Below are 19,558 nucleotides of genomic sequence, written 5' to 3'. Positions count from 1 at the left end.
GCTCGCATGTGGAACAGCCTTCTGAAAAGTGGCGCTCAGCTGCTCTGGAAGTACAGAGCACGACTTTTGGGCCACAACTGCCTTTGGACCATGGTCTGTATCAAACCTCTGCTTTGGTTGCAATGGACAGCCTTTGTTCGGTGCCAAAGAAACCGTCAAAGTAAGCTGCCTCAATGCTGATCGTTTCAGCCTCGGCACCGACCATATGGATGAAGCCGGAACCCTTGGTGTCGAAGACTAAATTGACACTTGCCCTGAAGACTTCTATGCCGGCCCCAAAACCCTTGGTGTTAACAACCGTCGTACTGATCTTCCAAAAAATGCAGGATGAGATTGACGCATGGCAGATACTGATTGTGATTCACCCGCACACACGCCATATCCTCAACCGCCCATCAGTGAATGCTCCACAGGCCCTCAAACACCAGCTGAGTTTCGAGGAGGCCCTTGACGTGCACATCCCAACGAAACATAGAAAGAAGTCGGACAAAGCCACCAGCCCCATGCCAGACATAGAGCTACCAACACCCCCTTCATCTCCACCTAGAACATAGTTTTGTGTAGTTCCTATAAATCTATATTGGATCTGTGCATTTAGACAACCTAAACTAAGGGATTGGTGTCCAGTCTGATTCCAGACACCCCGAAAGGATATGTTAGTCTGTAGATCGGCTAGCTCACAGTGCAACTATGAGCCCCTCTTACTAAGGAGCGAATAGTTTCTGGCAACTATCGGACATGACAAACCTGACCCCTCAGGGATCATGGAAACAGTACAGTACTTTTCGCTCAATCACTCGTGCTCATTCTGTCTCAGAGAGATGTACAGAATAAACAGTGGGGAGGCTTTCAATAAGTATTTATTGAACTAGCGTCATTCTATTATAAAATACGTGTGCTGCAACAATCATTAGACATAAACATATGTATATCGTTATGAGCACCAGCAGAGTAAAGAAAAGGTAGAATTCTACCATAGTGCTAAAACAATGAACATATGCAGGCATATAGATACATGACAATAAAATGCCTACTCCTACGATGCAAAGCCTAACGATGTACCTTGCATGTATGTAAGTGTATAGCCAAGATTCCCCTTAGGATAGAGCCAACCCCATTACCTGATGTGGGAGAGCGAAGGACCATGTCTTGGTCTTGAGATGGACCCTCTGCAAAGGACGTCAGACCACTGCGTGTTGGAGTGTCTGCGTGCTGGGACCTCAGCGTCTTGCGTCAGCCAAAATGTGGTGCTTATATACCCAAAAGGTACCCTCAGGGTTTCTACCTAGATGTACACTATGGGCATGTCAGCCAAGGATGACAATATTGGTGACCCTTATACATAGTTATTATGCAGAAGATGGTAGTCCTACTGTGATACTGAGAATGCATAATAAATGAGACTAGATTTCGGAGAAAACCACACAACATTTATTCAGCGCCTTACTAGGTAAAAGGTCAGCGTCAGACCCATTATGTAGAACAATAGTAGGACAAATGTAGGTAAAGGGTCGTGCAACTACCGTGGCCTATATTGGGGTACATTGAGGTTCATAACATTAGTATTCTCGATCCCTGCCTGAATCACCACCTGGCCCCTTCTCATATATTCCTCAGGGGTTACCACAGTCAAAGAGGTACAACGGGGAAAGGGGGATACCCATAATACACCCCCATATAGCGATGCCAGGGGCTCCCACGATGTGGACCCTCCAGGGGACACTGATTTAGACTTCTGCCCAGCCTTCACCCCCTGATGACTCCTAATCTTACCACGAGTTGGTAGCTATGGTAGCTTCATACCACAGGGTTGACATGCATGTCAACCCCATGGAAGAGGATTTCCTTTTTAAAATGCTCTCCACCACCCACCGATTAACTACATATTTGTCTATGATCAAGAGCATGTTGCGACCTGCCCCATATATCGTCCAAGACCCAGACAGGTTATACCGGGGGTTATCACTCCTCAAGTGGATAAAAAGTATAAAGCATCCCGAAATGATTCCATCTACTTTTGGGGCCAACTACCTCCTGACTGCTTGGTGGTACACACCGCCTGCAAGAGAGCAAACTTGAAGGGCAGTGGTGACAAACTTCCACCGTATATGGCGAGCAAACAGATTGACGCCGCAGGCAAAAGAGTAGCTGCAGAGTCAGGCAATCAGTGGCACATTGCAAATTCTATAGGTTTGCTCTCCAGTTATGACCACACCCACTGAGATTAAATGGAGGGGCTCCTCCAGTTTCTCTCAGAGGATCAGGGAAGGAGGGCACACAAGCTAGTCTCCGAGGGCAAACTCATTGCGAATACCACGATTCGATGTGCCCTTGATGCCATCGATACTGCAGCTCGGGATGTCAAGTGGCCTCCTCCATAGGCTCTATATCTCCAGCTTTAAGCTAGATGTCCAGCAACTCTTGCTCAGCATCCCATTCAATGGCCAAGATCTATTTGGGCCACAGGTTGACCAAATGCTGGAAAGAAATAAAGAAAGATACAAAGATGGCGAAGGCAATGCACATCCTGCAAACGTCCGCCCCTTACAGGCCCTTTTGCTGTACACCCTATTGTGGAGGCTCGAAGAACACATTCCCTGAAGCTTCCACAGTTTTCCAGCTCCAACAGGCCTAGCAACCCTCCTCTAAAGGCTACTTTAGGGGTTCCTACCGGGGCAGCAACGCTAAAGGGTGGCTCCCCCATGGAAGCTGCCACCTCCCGAACTTGCCTCCCCCTTCTTCTCCCTGATCACACAAAACCTTTTGGGGAGGGTCTACAAAGGGTTGTCCCTTCGTGTTGGAAATCACCGCCAATCAGTGGGTGTTAGACATTACCAACATGGTTACTGTCTGGAGCTTATGTTCACGCCTGTCACTGTACTACCCTGCAAACACACTTCCCCAGAACACCAACGTCTGCTCGGGGAAGGGGTCATATCGCTCATCCTCAAAGGGGCCACTCCATCTAGAGGGCACAGAAGTCCTGAATCACCATGGAGGATTGCTCTCTCTGACCTATTCTAGATCTCAGGCCCCTCAACTAACACATCCTTTGAGAGCATTTTCACTTGGTCACTCTTCAGGGCGTTATTTCGCTGCTACAGTAAGGCTGCTTCATGGCCTTTCTTGACCTCAACCATGCTTACTTCCACATACCAATCCACCCGGCGCATCGCAGCTCTCCGGGGTTGGTGCTCCGTGGAAACCATTAACAGTTCAAGGTGCTTCCCTTCGGGGTCACCACAGCACTTTGAGTGTTCACCAAGTACCTTGCAATGTTAGCCGCTCACCCATGTTCTACCTTACTTGAACGACTGGCCGATCAAGAGCGCCACCCTACAACAGTGTTGCGAACACACACAGGTCACAATAAACCTTTGCACGAGTTTAGGTTTACGATCAACGCCACCTCCAACCCTGCCCGGATACAGTCCTTTCAGGCACTGGTTCCTCTCTTCCAAACTGTCCGACAGGTCACAGTCAGGACAGTCATGTGCCTCTTAGACCTAATGGCCACCTGTATTGCTATAGTCTCCCATGCCAGGTAACACATGTACAGATCCATCCAAGCGGAGTCTTTGGATGATCTAGTGTTGTTCAGCTGCCACATTCATCGCTCTTTGCAGGGGTGGAACACCAATAACCTGGTGCAGGGCCAGTCTTTTCTCGGCCCAGTTCTGCAAATGACCATCACAATGGACACCTCACTCATGGGACGAGGGGTGCACTTACAGGACCTGACTCTTCCAAGACCAATGGAAACCCAGACATCAGGGTTTCCGTATTAACTAATTGGAGCTGTTAGCCTTCCAACTAGTGCTGAAGGCTTTTCTGCCCCACGTGACAGGCAAGGTCGTTGTAACACGGAGGGGACACCGGGGACATGTTCACAAAGGCCAGGGGACTCTAGGCCCCCCTCCGGAGACTCACTTTATGACCCCCCCTCTTATCTCCACAGCCGGACCGGTGGTTCCATTCTGAACAGGACGAGTGTGATGGGGATAGCGGCCCCTTTAACTGGCCGGTCGCGAACGAGTGGGAGGAGCCGACACCCAGGTCAAGTACGGCGCCTGACATCACACAGGTGTGCTTGTTCACCGGAGGTCAGGAAGGAGTGTTCGGAGCGGCGGCGAGTAAAGAGGTGTTGGAGGAAGGAGCTGGAGAGAGCGTGGTGTCGGAGGAAGGAGCCGAAGAAAGTACTGAGTGGGGAAGGTCCGTAACTACATCTACGGTACCGAGGAGGACGAGAACAGACCCGTCGGCGGTGCGGGAGCCAGGAGGCCAACGGCATCGTGAGCCGCCCAGCCGCACGGCAGGAGGTGTGTGGCTAACCGAGGTACGTAAGCGTATCACGGGTTGGGTTGGAAGTAAGGGCGGGTCGGTCTCCTGATCGGAACCCCTGGTATTTCTTTCACCGGAATTCCATTTATTCACACCCCCCCTCCTCACTATCCCTTCACGCGCTATAGCCATATCACGAGTGATATTTCCTCACCCCCTTCCCTGACAAGAGTGCCTTGACCATCCCGCAAACTCATACCTGTCCTCTCTTGTCTTTTCCTCCACGGCGGCTGCAACCTGAGACTGCACCACGGAGCCTGAAGGCACCCCCACGCACAGAAGTCCTGTACGCATCAAGAGAGAGGAGGACGGATCACGGCGAAGAAGACGAGAAGAGCCGAGCCGGTCACCCAGGAGGGTTCAGTCTCGTAAAACGTGCACTGACTTATCTGTTTGCTAAAATAAAACCGGTTGTCACGAAAACCCGTCTCCTGCCGATTCCTGTGCAACCCGCTACAGTCGTGCTCTTCCGGCAGGACAACATGACGGCCATGTACTACCTTCTGAAACACGGTGGTACTTGATCTCCCCACATCTCTCACCTCCCCCAGAGCATTTTGCAGTGGACCCTATGCCACAAGACCCACCTTTTGGTGGATTACCTCTCAGGAGTGGACAACAACTTTGCAGACCTCCTCGGCAGGATGTGGCAACAGGTCCACAAGTGGGAACTCAACCTGCAAGTCCTTCACATGTACTTTCAACAAGGATGGGTTCACACTGATAGACCTCTTTGCCACTGCAGAGAATACCAAATGCTCAAGCTTCGCCTCCAGGTTCCCATACCTACAGTCCATAGGCAACGCACTATGGATGAACTGGTCAGGGACATTTGCCCATGCTTTTCCTCCTTTCCCCCTTCTTTCGTCTGTGGTTCGAAGGTTACACCAGATGTCCATCACCTTCATCCTGGTGGCCCCCACTTGTACCAGCCAGCCCTGGTTCATGAACCTGCTGGAACTCTCAGTGTTTCCGCACAAGAGGCTCCCCAACATGCTGTATCTTCTTACGCAGAACCATGAAGAAATCAGGCACCCAAGTCACTCAGTCTTTTGATCTGGCTCCTGAGGTTTTAGAATTTGGTACCTTAACTTACCATCCGAATGCATGAGCACCCTGAAGAAGCATATAGGCCTACCACACAGACCTGTTACACTGTTGAATGGAAACATTCTGACTATTATTGTAATTCCAAACAAATTGACCCTTTGATACCCAAGGTCCAGAACATAGTCTGCTACCTACCCTACCTGCATGCAGATGTGCGGTCTGGCCTTCACGCCTATTCGCCTTCATTTGTCCGCAGGTGGCTGCCTATCTTCAGAACAGGTACCACGTCTTCCATTTTCTAAATAGCAGTCATTAAGGCTTTCATGGAGGGCATCAAGAGGGAAATCCTGACTTGGGTCCTCCGGGCCCCAATTTGGAATCTCTATATTGTACTCACGAGCCATATGGGTCTCCCATTTGATTCACTCTGCTCCTGCCTCCTTCAATTTCTTTCTTGGAAGGTGGCATTTTGTGTTGCCATCATATCACTCAGGTGTGTAAGTGAGCTTCAGGCATTACACTAGAAGAACCTTTCTTTCAAGTACACAGGGATAAGGGTGTACGCCGCACAAATCCAAATTCATTTCAAAGGTGGTTTACCTGGTCCACCTTAACTAGTCCATCGAACTTACTGTTTTGTTTCTACAATCTGACTTAGTTGTGGAACAGGCTTTCCACATCTTAGATGTAAAGCGAGCTTTCGTGTACTATATGAAAAGGACTAAACCATTCAGAAAGACGCAACAACTCTTTATTGCATTTTCCAAACCTCATAAAGGGGCATCTCTTTCTAAATCGGGCATAGCCAGATGGATAGTCAAATGTATCCAAACATGCTATACGGGCGGCCGAAAAAGATGGCGGCCGAAAAAGATGGCGGAGTGAGGTCGCCGTAGAGCAGCAGCTACTCAGGAGCTCCCACCGCCTCACCTTACTCAGTGATTTAAAAGAGAAGGGGGGAAAAATAAACGGCGGATTGATCATGTTTTCTATCCCGCACAATACTGTTGATCTTCTAAGGGAAAAAAGGAAAGAGGAACCCCTAGCAAGGTAGACTTGCCTGGATCAAGGCTGGTGACTTGTATTGCCTACGCGGCTGAAGTGCGGCCGTTCACCGCGGCGCTTGGGGTGCTGCCGACTACTGGCATTGCCGGAGTTTTCGTGTGTCGGAGCGGGGCTGGATGTTGCGGCTTTGTTTGGCGTATACCTCCTCACAGCTCGTGAGGCACACGATCCCGCTGCTAGTCAGCGGATCGGCACTCGGCTTGTCGGGGCTGCCGGTGGGACGCGGACGGGTGTTTTCGGTGTCTGCAGCCACCGGTGGTTTGTCTGTGCCTACAGCTGCGGATTGGAGCTCACAGGAGAGTATGGCTCCAAAGAATGTGCCCAGAACCACTCGTGCCACTAAAGCTGTAGCTGTGGAGCCAGCGGCCGTTTCTCTGACTTCACCACCATCATCTATATCGGTGGCAACACCAGCTTCCCCGGCTGGTTCGGTTGTTCTGGCGATTCCTTCATCTAACGCCGCAAAGATTGCTACGAGTTTGCCTACGACGCCACCCGGAGCCGGTAAGCCACTCTTGCGCCCCCCCCTTGCTGGTTATTTCCGATGCTATTTCATTGAATGGGGGAAGCAAGAAAGGACTTTCTGGGTCTCAAATGGGCAGTTCAGGAAGCACTTCAGCTTCGGTGGATAATGTGGGCAACAAAGTATCTTCTACAGGCACTGACACTGGTGTTAATAATGTTATTGCAGCAGTTACTCCATTAGATCTGACACTTCTTTCTACTATAATTACTGTAACTGCTGAGTCTTCCATTTTGATGCCTGAGGAAGCTGAGATTACTGTGTCAGGGGAGACACGAGATATATCATCAGCCGGGGGTGAGCTGGAGAGGGATACTGATACTGTACCCGAGAGGACTCTGAAAGTGGAAGCAAGCTGGGAGTCAGCAGCAACAGGAGATACGCTGATGGGCAATGAAATATCTGTTTCCTTTCCCGACGGGGTTGAGGATGGGGGGGAAGAGGTCTCTAATGAGGACTATGAGGAGGCGGAAGATGATGAGGGAGCTGTCAATACCACCACTGGTCCATCCTCAGGTACTGCCAAGTTTCTGACTGTCCGGAGGGAAAAAGCAAAATCTAAAGCTAAGTTGAAGGGCAAGAAAGGGAGAGTTTGCACTACTGAGGGATTACCAAGTATAATTTCAACTTCTGCCCCGAAGAAGGCTCTTCTTACAGAAAAACGCCCCCTCAGGAAGTGGATACAGGCCAAAGGGCTAGTAAAAAATATGACTCTCCGGGTGTCAGGTACAAGTCCACCAGTATCCGATCCTTCAAAAAATCATTCCCCGGCTCTTATGGATCCTCCCCCAGGGATAATGGGAGTGACAGAATCAACTTCCAGCACCCCACAAATACTATTCCTTTGTCTCCGATGGTTACACCACCTCTTCTTTCAGCCGATCTCGAACCTGACCCCAGCCACTCATCAGCAGATGCTGTAGAGCCTACCTCAGGATTTATCATTTCTAAAGCTAGTCCAATCCCCTCGGGCTTACCCCCTTTACATTCTCCAACATCAAGTGTGGTTCCTGATACAGCTACTATAACATCACAGCGGGTTATCCCTGGAGAATCGTAAGCTGTTCCTCTTTCCTCTCCTCTCGATATTATCCTGCAAACCTTAACTAATCAGCGTCTGGAAGCCCAGGAACACTTTCTGCAGTTGCAGGATGACAACAGCAAATTGCAGAACTCTCTATCAGAGATGACTTCCAGATTAGGGGGGATAACACAGGATATCGACTAGCTCCAACAGAGGGTGGTACATATAGAAGAGGACTCTGCCCGTACGGAATCCACTCTGAACCAACATGATGCCCAGATTATCGCCTTACAGCTGAAGGTGGAAGATTTAGAAAACCGCCAACGGCGCTCAAACTTAAGACTCTTCGGTATTCCTGAAGGTGCTGAAGGGGCAGACCCACGGGCTTATCTTGTCAACTTATTGCCCAAGGCCTTTCCGGACTTAGCGGACTGGGATTGGGACTCTCAGGTTCAGAGGGCCCATCGCCTTCCCCTAGTATTAAGGAACAGGGAAAGTAAATTCCCCAGGCCTATTCTTATTGATTTTGGCAATTTTCTTTTGAGGCAAGCAGTTTCCTGGAAGGCACGCCCCAATTCTCCAGTGATTATTGATAATTTGTCCCTCTTTGTTCGATCAGAACTGAGTAAGGCTACCATGGATAGGAGGTGGAAGTTAAAGAAACGTATTGACCCTTTTAAATCCATTGGGGGGCAAGTGTTTTTACAGGAACCGGCTCGCCTCAAGGTCATTAAGGGGAATCATACTTATTTTTTTTACAGATGAGAAGGAGGCAGAGACCGCGTTATCTAAATTTGTTTAAGGGTCTATGTTAATCCTTTTTTTTCTCTTGCTCCCTTTACGATTGAAGGTCATGCACAGATTAGGATATTGGGTCTCTGGGAGTCAGGGAGCTCGGGCTAGAATCTTTCCTCATTTTTCTTTTATCTTCACCTGCTTCTCTTTTTTCTTTTTTCTCTTCTTATTTATCTTAGGGGGAAAATTGGGGGGCGGTGGGTGGCTCTAGGCTGCTTCTCTCTGTAGCTGCCTGTCCAGCGGCAGCAGATGTCAGGGGGATTCCTTCTCCTTGTGGGGAGAGGGACAGGGGGGTGGGGGCTGGGGTGGAGTTTCTCCGCCGGGGGGGTTGGTTCTAGGGGGAAAACTTTAAAAATAATGACACGACAAGGTATATTTTGGAATATGACGGGAAGAGGCTATTCTTGTTTTTGGTTTGTGTAGAATGGTAGAATCGGGATACTCTATATTTTGAAATGTATAAGATAAAATGTTTGGCCTGGAACGTTGCAGGTCTGAACAATAAGAATAAAAGACGACTTGTCTCTGAAGAGCTTAGACTGTATGATCCACATTTTATTTTTCTTTCAGAGACACATATTGCTTTTAAGGATAGGAAGTTACTTAACCAATTAGGCTACGATGTAATAATTAGTTCTACGCTACAGGCATCAATCAGAGGAGTGGCCATTCTTAAAGATAAACGATTCAGAGCATAAAAACTTAAAACGACTTTGGACAAAAATGGCCGATGGGCCATCGCACAAGTGTCTACTTGACATCACAAATATATATTATGTGCGATTTATGGGCCTAACACGGACGAAGACCTGGTATTTGATCAAGTAAATACAGAACTGTTGGGATGGCAGGGGGAACTAATCTTTATGGGGGATTTTAATTGTATCATGGAATATCAGCTAGATACCACTAGACAGGGCGCCTTCCAACGTATGCGCAAAGTTCGGGCTGCTATTTTGGAAATTGGTAGGTTACACAACATCAGGGATATTTGGCATACTATCTACCCGAAAGTGCCTCGGTATATCCTTTTTACTCTGCGCCACATAAATCATGCTCCCGTATCGATATGGCTTGGGCCTCTGATAATATACTATCGACTAGCTCCATGGAGATCTGCCCCCGGGTTACCTGGGATCACAATCCAATTGTACTTACATTCAATAATTTTCATGCTCTATCTACACCTAGAATGTTTTCCTTCCCACGTTACTTATTATTGGATGAAGAATACATAATACAGCTTAAATCACATCTTTGTGAATTTATTAATTTTAATCTTAATTCGTCTTCTTGTATAGTTATATGGGATGCGCTTAAGGCCAGCATCAGAGGTTTCACCCAACAATATGTTCTTAGGCAGAATTCTGAATGTCGGAATGCTAACACAAAATTGGTCTCTAACATCTCGGCACAAGAATTGCTTCTGGCTGATGCTTTAAGAATTAATTCTCCTAACATAGTCGAAATCGGATTAAAACTTGGGCATCTAAAATCAAATTTAAAAACAATCTTCATCGAGAAAAGTAGTGACAAGCTATATAAACTGAAAATTTCCCATTATGAGGGCGGAGACAAAATAGGAAAATTGCTAGCTTACAAAGAAGCTGATGAGAGGGCACATACCATGATTAAAAACATCAGGGGCTCCAACAATACCATATATGATCGGCCAGCAGAGATTCTCGCTCAATTTGTGGAATTTTAGAATACTCTATATACGCCGGAAAATCAACCTAGTATAGAGAAGATTCTAGACTATTTGGACAGTAACATTAAAGAGAAACACAATATACTTGGGTTAGATCAACTATTAGGAGAGATCACACCGTTAGAGATCAGACAAGCTATTTTCTCACTACCAACGGGAAAAGCAGCCGGAGAAGATACTATCCCAGCTGAGCTTTACAAACTGTGTACAGAGGAACTAATGTCTCTGTTTTCTCAGGTCATTCAATCTATAGGAGAAACCGGCAAGGCACCCAGCTCTTGGAATATGGCGATTTTTTTTTTTTTTTTTTTAAAGGCAAAAAATGGCAGATGAGCGTGGGTCTTATAGACCCATCTCATTGATCAACACTGATGCTAAAATGTTTGCAAAAATCTTAGCCAATCGCTTAGCTCCACTGATTCCTCAAATTTTTAATTCCCAGCAACACGAATTTGTAATAGGAAGGGACACTACGGCCCACATAAACACGGCCATAACGGCTTTCGATATAGCGGAGACTAGATCCACCCCACTCGGTATGATTTTATTAGATGCTGAGAAAGCTTTTGACCGAGTGGGGTGGGACTATCTCTGGTCCGTCTTGTCCTTTATTGGATTTAAAGGTCATTTTTTAACCTGGCTAAGATCGCTATATGATAGGCCTTTAGCAAGTGTCAATTATGCTGGGCAAACTTCTTCCACTTTTGCTATCTCCCGGGGCACTCGGCAGGGGTGCCCACTATCACCTCTGCTGTTTCCTTTATCAATGGAACCGTTTTTATCTGCTCTTCAGCTACAATCTCGAATAATACCATTTAGATCTGGTCCTCATTCTCTCAAAATTACCGCGTATGCAGACAACATCGCCATTTATTCCACGGATGTAGTTGAGGCATTAGAGGGCATTAAAATTGAGGTCAGCCGATTCGGAGCAGTCTCTGGATATAAATTAAATATTAATAAAACACAAATTGTAGTGAACTGTAAACCACAGGTTATTATCACCGGAGTTTGTAAGGTTGCCAATTATCTAGGGGTTAAAATCACATCCAAAACTAGGAAAGTCATTCTAATAATTTAGCGCTTAATAATCTTTTTTTAAGAAACTGGATAGGCTATTTAGTAGCTTTATTTGGGGATACAAGACAGTACGCAGATCACTGATGTTACTTAAGGGTCCACCAGATACAGGGGGACTCAATTTTCCAGATTTTAAATTATATTACTGGGCCACCTTTATAGGTCGTTTACGCTCTCTGCTGAATTCTGATACTCAATTTTTTTTCCACACTATGATGTTAAATTTAGACTCCAGGAGGTTTCTTTTAAGGTTAAATGACCCGAATTACTACAAAAGGGTGAAATTTAAGACCGCTCGAGATACAGCGAAAATATGGTTTAATATTTTGACCTTTTGCAATACCTCTTTTTTTCATGCTAAAGTACGGCTTTGGGGTAATCCGGGTCTTCCCGGGATTTTTAATGATGGTAGGGCAAGTTTGTGGTCTTCCCATGCTATTACAATGTTGGGGGACCTCTATGGCTCACAGGGTTTACTAGATTTCGGGACACTTAAAAACGTATAACGTGGAGAAGTGTGGCTCAGTGGTTAGAGGCGGCAGACCCGGAAGTTGAGATCAGCCGTGGACCAGGGTTCGATTGCCCGCCTCGGCAGGTCTCGGGCTCAAAAATTCCACAGACTCGACAATTCTCGCTCCGGTGCCTACTCGACTCACGGGGTCACACTCTGCGACTCTGGGCAATAGCTTGCTTAATCTCCACTACGGCCCCTCGCGGCGGGATGCCTGGCTTTCACCTTGTGAATACCCTGCCGGGGTATCTCTCACAAGGGAATACCAGGACGGGTTCCCTAAGCAAGCGCCTTGAGACCCCTGGGTGAAACGTGCGCTATATAAATCGAAATACATTTACATTTACATTTACATATAATTTCACTGATACTATGAGATTTCAGTATATACAAATTCACGATTTCTTGATACACAAAAGGAAAATTTCTAAAATTGTAGACTCTGATATTTGGGATTGTTTTTACTCATTAAAGATGAAATCTTTAATTAGTGAAGGCTATAAATGTCTTAAGACTTATAAGACAAGTGATTGCACGACTATCTGAGAAATGGAGTTCGAAGATCGGATGTAACATGACATCTAAACAGATTGCCTTTTCTCTTTCCAATTTGAATAACCTCGTTCAATCATCCAGCTTAAGGCTGCAGCAATTCAAAATCACCTGCCAGCTTTATTTTACCCCTGAAGTAATATCTAAATGGTCCACAAATACTTCATATAGTGATCGTACTAAATGCCCGAAATGTGATCTAGCTGGGGCCAATTTAGAACATATGTTCTTCTCCTATCCGGTCTTAAAGGGGTTCTGGGCTGCTTTCGAGAAGGCTCTGACAATAAAACTGGGTAAACCACCACTCTTGTCTGCTGTATCGGTATTATTAGATATACAGTCATTATTTTTTCCCCGGCAGGCCTTAGTTACTATATTATTCTCATGCGCCAAACTAACTATTGCCGGGGCCTGGATTTCCCCGCAAACTCCTCATATTATGGAGTGGTGGTCACTGGTCAACGAAATATATTCCATGGAGTCCGCATTGACTAAGATGTCTCTTAGAAAATTTGAAAAAATCTGGGGTAATTTTTTCTTTTGAATTGTAAGGTATCTAAGGAGCATTCAAGATCGCACTATCTGATTGTATTACTGTTTTATTTCTGTACTGCTGATTCTGTTCCTCGATGATTGTTATCTCTCTCATTTCATTCTGCTGCTATGTTGCTATTCTTTGTGTTCTTTCCGTAAATGTTTTGCTTTTGTAGTTTTCTTGCCGTGTTGTCAATAAAAAGATTTTAAAAATGTTTAAAAAACATGCTACACAAAACCCAAGAGGGCTTTATCTATTCCTCCTAGAGCCCACTCTACCTGGAAAAAGGGGTCCTCTATGGCTTTCTTGGAAACATTCCCATGGCTGACATCTATGAGGGGGCTACCTGGTCCACACCACACACCTTCACAAAACACTACTGTGTGAATGTGCTGGCCAGCCGACTAGCCAGCGTTGTCTGGGCAGTACTTTGTACGCTGTTCTAGTCTGCAATACCCACAGGCTAGTCACGGTTTGTTTTTGGTGGGGGAGACTGTTTTACAGTCTATGAAGAGCATGTGTATCTACAGCCACACGTGCGTTGAATGGAAAATGTTTTTTTACTGTGGAAGCATCTGTTTGTGGCATGTAGATTTTATAGAATTATATAAAATATAGATTCACATGCTCCCACCCGCCTCCCCGGATGCCTGTGGCTGTTATAGTAATCACACTTCTATAGTTCTCTCTCTTGCATGAACATATCTCTCTATACATTGCTTCACTCCACATTCATCCTTACCCGCCGTGCAGGAAAACAATGGAGTTGATGCTCATGTCCATTATCAACAAGAGGAGTCACAATACCTCATGACTCGAAATACTTTTTCAAACAAAAATAACTTGCACACTTCTGGGTCCAACACTAGATGGCAGGAGTATGCAAATCATGTAAATCTACAGCACTACATGCCACAGGATAGTAACATTCTCTTGGTTTTAGTAAATTATGAATGCACAAGCACACTTGGGAAACAAAAGTGCATCGGTAATTTTCTGAAATGTTAAAGTGGAAAAAATATGTTTAGCTAGACACAGAAATGATATCTGCAAGCCTGAGCAATTCACAAACAGAGTTGCACACAGGTATTAGTCATCCATACTTATTTCTCACACACTGAGAATCTTGCACTGCAGAAGCTCATTTTCACTATTCTGAAAAAAGCATATACTGCTGCTACCCGTCTTGTACTGTCCTTAGTATTAGACCCAGTGCTTTCAATCCTGTGTGGGCAATTTTTTCACATACATTAGGGTTGTTATGACACAGTGCGCTCAGCCCGTCTGCTGCAGCACCTCGCTCACCTCTTCAGCCACACACTTGCTTTGCATCTAATTACGGTAGTTACTCAGGGCCGCATCCCAGTCCATCATTATTTTGCTTACTGTGCCGGCTCAGATTGGATCCAGCTACCTGCCGATCAGCCTTGGTCAGGCTCCACTATGAACAGTCCAGATCGAATGGCCCAGCCAGGCCCTGTCTGAACGGGAACAGAAGAACCCCAAGACCAGTTTTACACTGCTTGGGGCTCATCAGTTCGGTGCAGCTTAGTTCCAGTGGTGCAGCCCTAGATAGAATGCTTGAATTCATTTCAACTGTTATTCGGGCCGCATCCCATTCATCAGTATTTTGCTCACCGTGCCACCTTAGATTCGACCCAGCAGTGTGCACATCGGTCTTGCAACACTTTGCAGCAGGCCTCACCTGTGCATCCTTAGGGGCTGATCACAATGCTTGCAAATAACAGAAAAGCTTAATATGTGTCAATTAACATTATTACCACTCAGCACCTGACTTCCCATTCTTCTTGCTTGATTCTGTTGGTTTGACTTACTGTCCGATATTATGTTTAACAGTATTTATAGTAGAACAGACGAGAAATAAAAGTCAGTATTTGAGATATAATCGTCTATTTGCACATTTTGAGGGCATCCTATTGAGAGTATTCATCCAAAATGTTGCTGGAGTTTATTCATATGTTTATGCCTATGACCCAGTGGGATGCAGTGTGTTAGTACCAATAACATACAGTGCAGTGTAAGGTATTGGTGTCCTTAGGATGCAGTGCAATGCTGAGGTTCAGACCCTGATGATGAGTTGGGCATAGCGCAGTCACCGTATGGAATTCCACTTTGCCTGACTGTGAGTAGGCAAGTGTTCCCGCACCCTGTTTCCCTGTTGTAAGAACTCCAGAACGGATTCTACCAGACAGCTCTTCCACCCGGAAAATGTGCTTGAGACTTTGAGGCAGCAGCAGTCAAGCCTTTTCCCGGAACCACGGGCGAACGGGTAATCCCATAACGAGCGAGTAGCCTTGACGGAAGTATGACTACAGGCGTCTCTTCTGAGGTCTAACTAGGGCATATTTACATAAAACATAAGAACAGACCAAATAGGTGCTGTATACGTTTATGTTCATGTATTTTCATTATATCTATTTTTTCACTTATTGAGAGATTTGATGACTGTGGGAGGGATAACGGGGAGTAACCCTCTTAGGTCCTGATGCAAAGCATTGGAGTAGGGTTAAAACCAGTCGACCAGAGATGCAAAGGGTCAATTACCCTAATAGTTTCTCTTCACCCCCATTTTTTTTAATATCAGCTAGGGGTTGAATATAATAGTCCTTTTCCCACTAGCCAGATATTTTAACACAGTTTTTACAACAACAAAAAAACTCCAGATATCATTGTAATCAGTGTAGGTGTTTAGGCATAACATACTATCAGTGCTCCTACGTATCCATCGGCCGTAGCACTCCCCTTTCCATAGCAGGTTAGGGATGAACCCTCTGATGAAGCATGCCACCAAGGGGTAACCCTGGCGGGTGAGGGTTACTTAAAAGAAAAACTTTTGTCCTTTCCACTACGAGGTTGACATCGTTTCCAGATTTCTTGGAGTGACTCCATTTGATTATTTGATAATAGTTTGGAGGACGAGTCCTCTCCTTTTTCCTCTGTCTCCCTCTTTTGTTGTTCAGATGTAAGTTGGAACTAAGAGAAAATGCTTAAGGATCTTCTGGGGGCAGGTGATCACTTTAAATCATTTGATAAGTTAGCTCAAATCTGCATTCGGTCATGTCTTCAAAGTTGCTGTGCCTCTAACTGATTGTGAGGGAGAAAGAGTGTGTTGGATTGAGAAAATCTTGTTTTTGATGTGTAATTTATTGGTCATGGAAACTGCCGTACAAAACTGAAGGATCTTTGCATTTTGTTTTAAAATGTTCAGTATTGAGCAATTAATCTTATTTGGCAAGAAATCATGGAAGTTCTTCAAATAAAAAAGGTGTTAAAATAAACTGTTGCTAAATAAAGTATACATTGTGTTGCTATTTGTTTATGGTGCTTTAGCCCCCCCACCCTCAAAGTAGAAGTTTGTTTGAAACTACATTTACACTGTTTATGCAGCAAAATAATGTTGGTGCAATTTGTGTTTGTTGCTGCCAGTAAGCCTTTTTTGTTAAGAGGCACTGCTTTGAAATGTATTTAGAAAGATTTACTTCTTAAACAGTAATGATTGTTTTTGACTGTTTTGTTTACATTTGTTTTTATAAACAGACTGAAATATGGACTGAACTTGCCTGGACTGAGAAGAATTTCCTCAAACCTCTGCATACAGCACTTGACATGTCAAAAGCCCACTATGAAGCTGAATTAAAGAATGCAAAAGAAAACAAGCATAGTAAGACTATTTCATTAAATATGTAGACAGAAACTTTTTTTTTAAAGTACACAAATTGATCAGTTTGGGAGGTATGTATGTGATCAGTGAAACGTACGCCACTTGTAATGCGCCGTAACTGCAAATATAATTAACAGATTTACCTTTATAGTTAAATCCAGTCACAGTGTTTCATGTATTCTGGAATTCCTTACAGATAAAATTGATCAACATTGCTCCTCAGACGTTTACCACTTCCTGGAAACTTCACATCATATTGTTCCACATTCTTATGCCAAATTGACAGGTACAACATATGTTTGAAGTACACAAATCGAGATTCACCATATGGACTGGTTCACAATAAAAGTCTAAATGCCATCTTTTGCTGGACATTTTAAATCGACCCAAAACATAACAGAGCCTCTACAGACCTTACCCAAAGAGTATTCATCAGTTTGAATTTCTAATACCGCCTCTGTTAGTTTCAGGATTATTAGGCACCACTACACCACTTAATAGAATTAATTCATAGCCAACCAATGCCGATAGCATTATATAACTTAATACTGTAGACATCCCAGAAGGTCTAGGTCTTCGACCAGAAATCATAGTTGCACTAGTCTGAAGAAGATCAAGCAAACTTGTATGGGATTATTTAGAGTATGGACGGTGCAGGACAAATTGAGGAAAGAAAATGCATCTTGTCCGCTCTGATTACATTTTCTATATGGCTATACACTCTATTTAGGGTGGATGGAACATCTGTCAATTTCAGGCTGATGTCCTACATCTGTCAAGCTTTGAATAGCTCCCTGTATCTCCAAAGTTCCATTTGCTTATTACATTTAAATCTAATGTTTTCAAAACCACCAGCTGTTTACCCAACCATACGTGTCCCACATATAAGATTCCTACACTGATCAAATGTCTTTGAGGATCACATCTTATTCGCCATTTTGATTACAGGGTTATACTAAACGGAGGTTTCAGAATGCCCTTTTTCATAGGCAGAATACAAACTACTGGTGCGGTACTCTGTGCATTCTTTACTAGAAGATGTCACCTTTGTCACTGGCTTGACTCATTCCGGAGTCAATTTTCAATTTAAATTAAAAGAAATATTTGCGTCCGTTAATACCATAGCAAAAAGAATAACAATTCTTAAAATTATATAATGTTTCTCAATACGCGCAGCAGTCTGCATTGCTACGAAAGCCTATGAGCATGAACTCTCCACTCTGCAGCTTGCAGCCCGGACTTGTTGTAATTTAGCAAGAAACTTGATAAAGCGACAGTTGGATGGATGGGTTTAGGCCAGTCTACACATTCGGATCCCTCTAGAATCAAATGCTTTTACTAATAAGGCTCTCCTTGCGTTCCTTCAGGTCTGGGCAGATGCAGACAAGGTGGAGTAGATCCTCTCTGGGTGAACCACATAGGCGATATGCAATGCCCTCTTTCACTTGCCATGATGGTTTCTCTGCCAAAGATGGAAAAGCGCCGTGCCGAAATGGTCAAAGGCAATATATATTTGATTATATATATGCAATAATATATATATGAGGCCTCGTTAAGCTGCTTGGAACTATTGAACACAATCCATGCATATTATCTTTTTGTCAGAGATAGTTTGTCTTAAATCAAAGATTTTTCCGTCTTGCACTTATTTAAATTAAACCTTTTAAAGTCACATATAGTAGTGACTGATCCCATAAATCTTTCACTTGAAGAGCTGCTATAGCGCCTTCAAAGAAAGACTGGAATGGTGACACAGAGGCGCAAATTATTGTTGACCAGAAGATTTTGTTGAAGGAGTTTCCACAGGAGTACTTCAACCTATAGCAACACCTCATGAAAGCACACTGCCTGGCAATTGTTTGTTGTGAAAGGCCAAATTCTAGACTAATCTGAACCGGTTACATGTTTTTTAGAATCTTAAAAACTCGTTTATACTCTTTTACAACTAAACCCTCAAGGGAGGAATCTCGACCTAAGAGGACCTCACTACCACAAGTGAGTGTTGTGAGAAGTTTTGCTGTCATGACAATTAGCAGCGGCTGGAACTCTAGCCTTTTTCTGCATTTTTACCTTTCCGAAGTGCATGAGTCTTTGCAGGTGCGGACTGCGGTCTCACTTTTACTTTATTTTTAATCACGCAATTATTATTTTAATTGTTGTTACACTCGTGCTTCACTTCCGCCTGTGGTACTGTTTGCACTGATTGGGTGGACTTGGTCAATCAGATGTGAGGGTGGGGGGAGCCAGTTGGGCCCCCCCCCCGTCATTTCAGTCCGGTCGCCCAGCGGGCGTGCCGCTGGTGCTCTGAAGGCGTGCCAAAGGCAAGCCCCTCTATGCCAGGCCTGGCCCATCCTCGCCAGGACATCGCCAGGCACCAGGCACTCTGCTCATTTGGACACCCCCAGACAGGTTCACTCCTCCAAGGAGCTTCGCTCATTGAGAGCCGCAATAAATCTGTCATAATCAGGTTTGGGACCCAGTTGATCGCATGCTCAGCTGTGAACACTGTGATTACAAAATCAGAATTGATGGCCATGTGGTAGTGCCCTCCGTCCATATTTTAAAAATTTCTTAGTTTGAATTGTCGCTCGCTAGTAAAGCACCACGCTGATGTGTTTGACCTGATTCAGGAGATGGGACCCGATGTTTTATTTCTCACAGAGACTTGGCTTACCTCCGTTACCCTGCG

At 45.0% G+C, this 19,558-nt stretch overlaps 1 protein-coding gene across 1 annotated transcript in view; it reads left to right on the top strand.

The window, feature by feature from the left end:
* The window catches only part of GLMN (glomulin, FKBP associated protein), a 394,839-nt gene that overhangs the window by 303,104 nt on the left and 72,177 nt on the right, over positions 1-19,558 (top strand). Inside the window, exon 19 of the mRNA XM_078646323.1 lies at positions 16,746-16,869. Within this exon, the coding sequence (XP_078502449.1) occupies positions 16,746-16,869 (124 nt within the window). The remainder of the gene's footprint in view (positions 1-16,745; positions 16,870-19,558) is intronic.

This window comes from Lissotriton helveticus, chromosome 1_1 (assembly GCF_964261635.1).
Source record: "Lissotriton helveticus chromosome 1_1, aLisHel1.1, whole genome shotgun sequence".
NCBI lineage: Eukaryota > Metazoa > Chordata > Amphibia > Caudata > Salamandridae > Lissotriton > Lissotriton helveticus.
The sequence above is the reverse complement of the archived record's forward strand: the minus strand, read 5'-3'. Positions and strand labels throughout refer to the sequence as shown.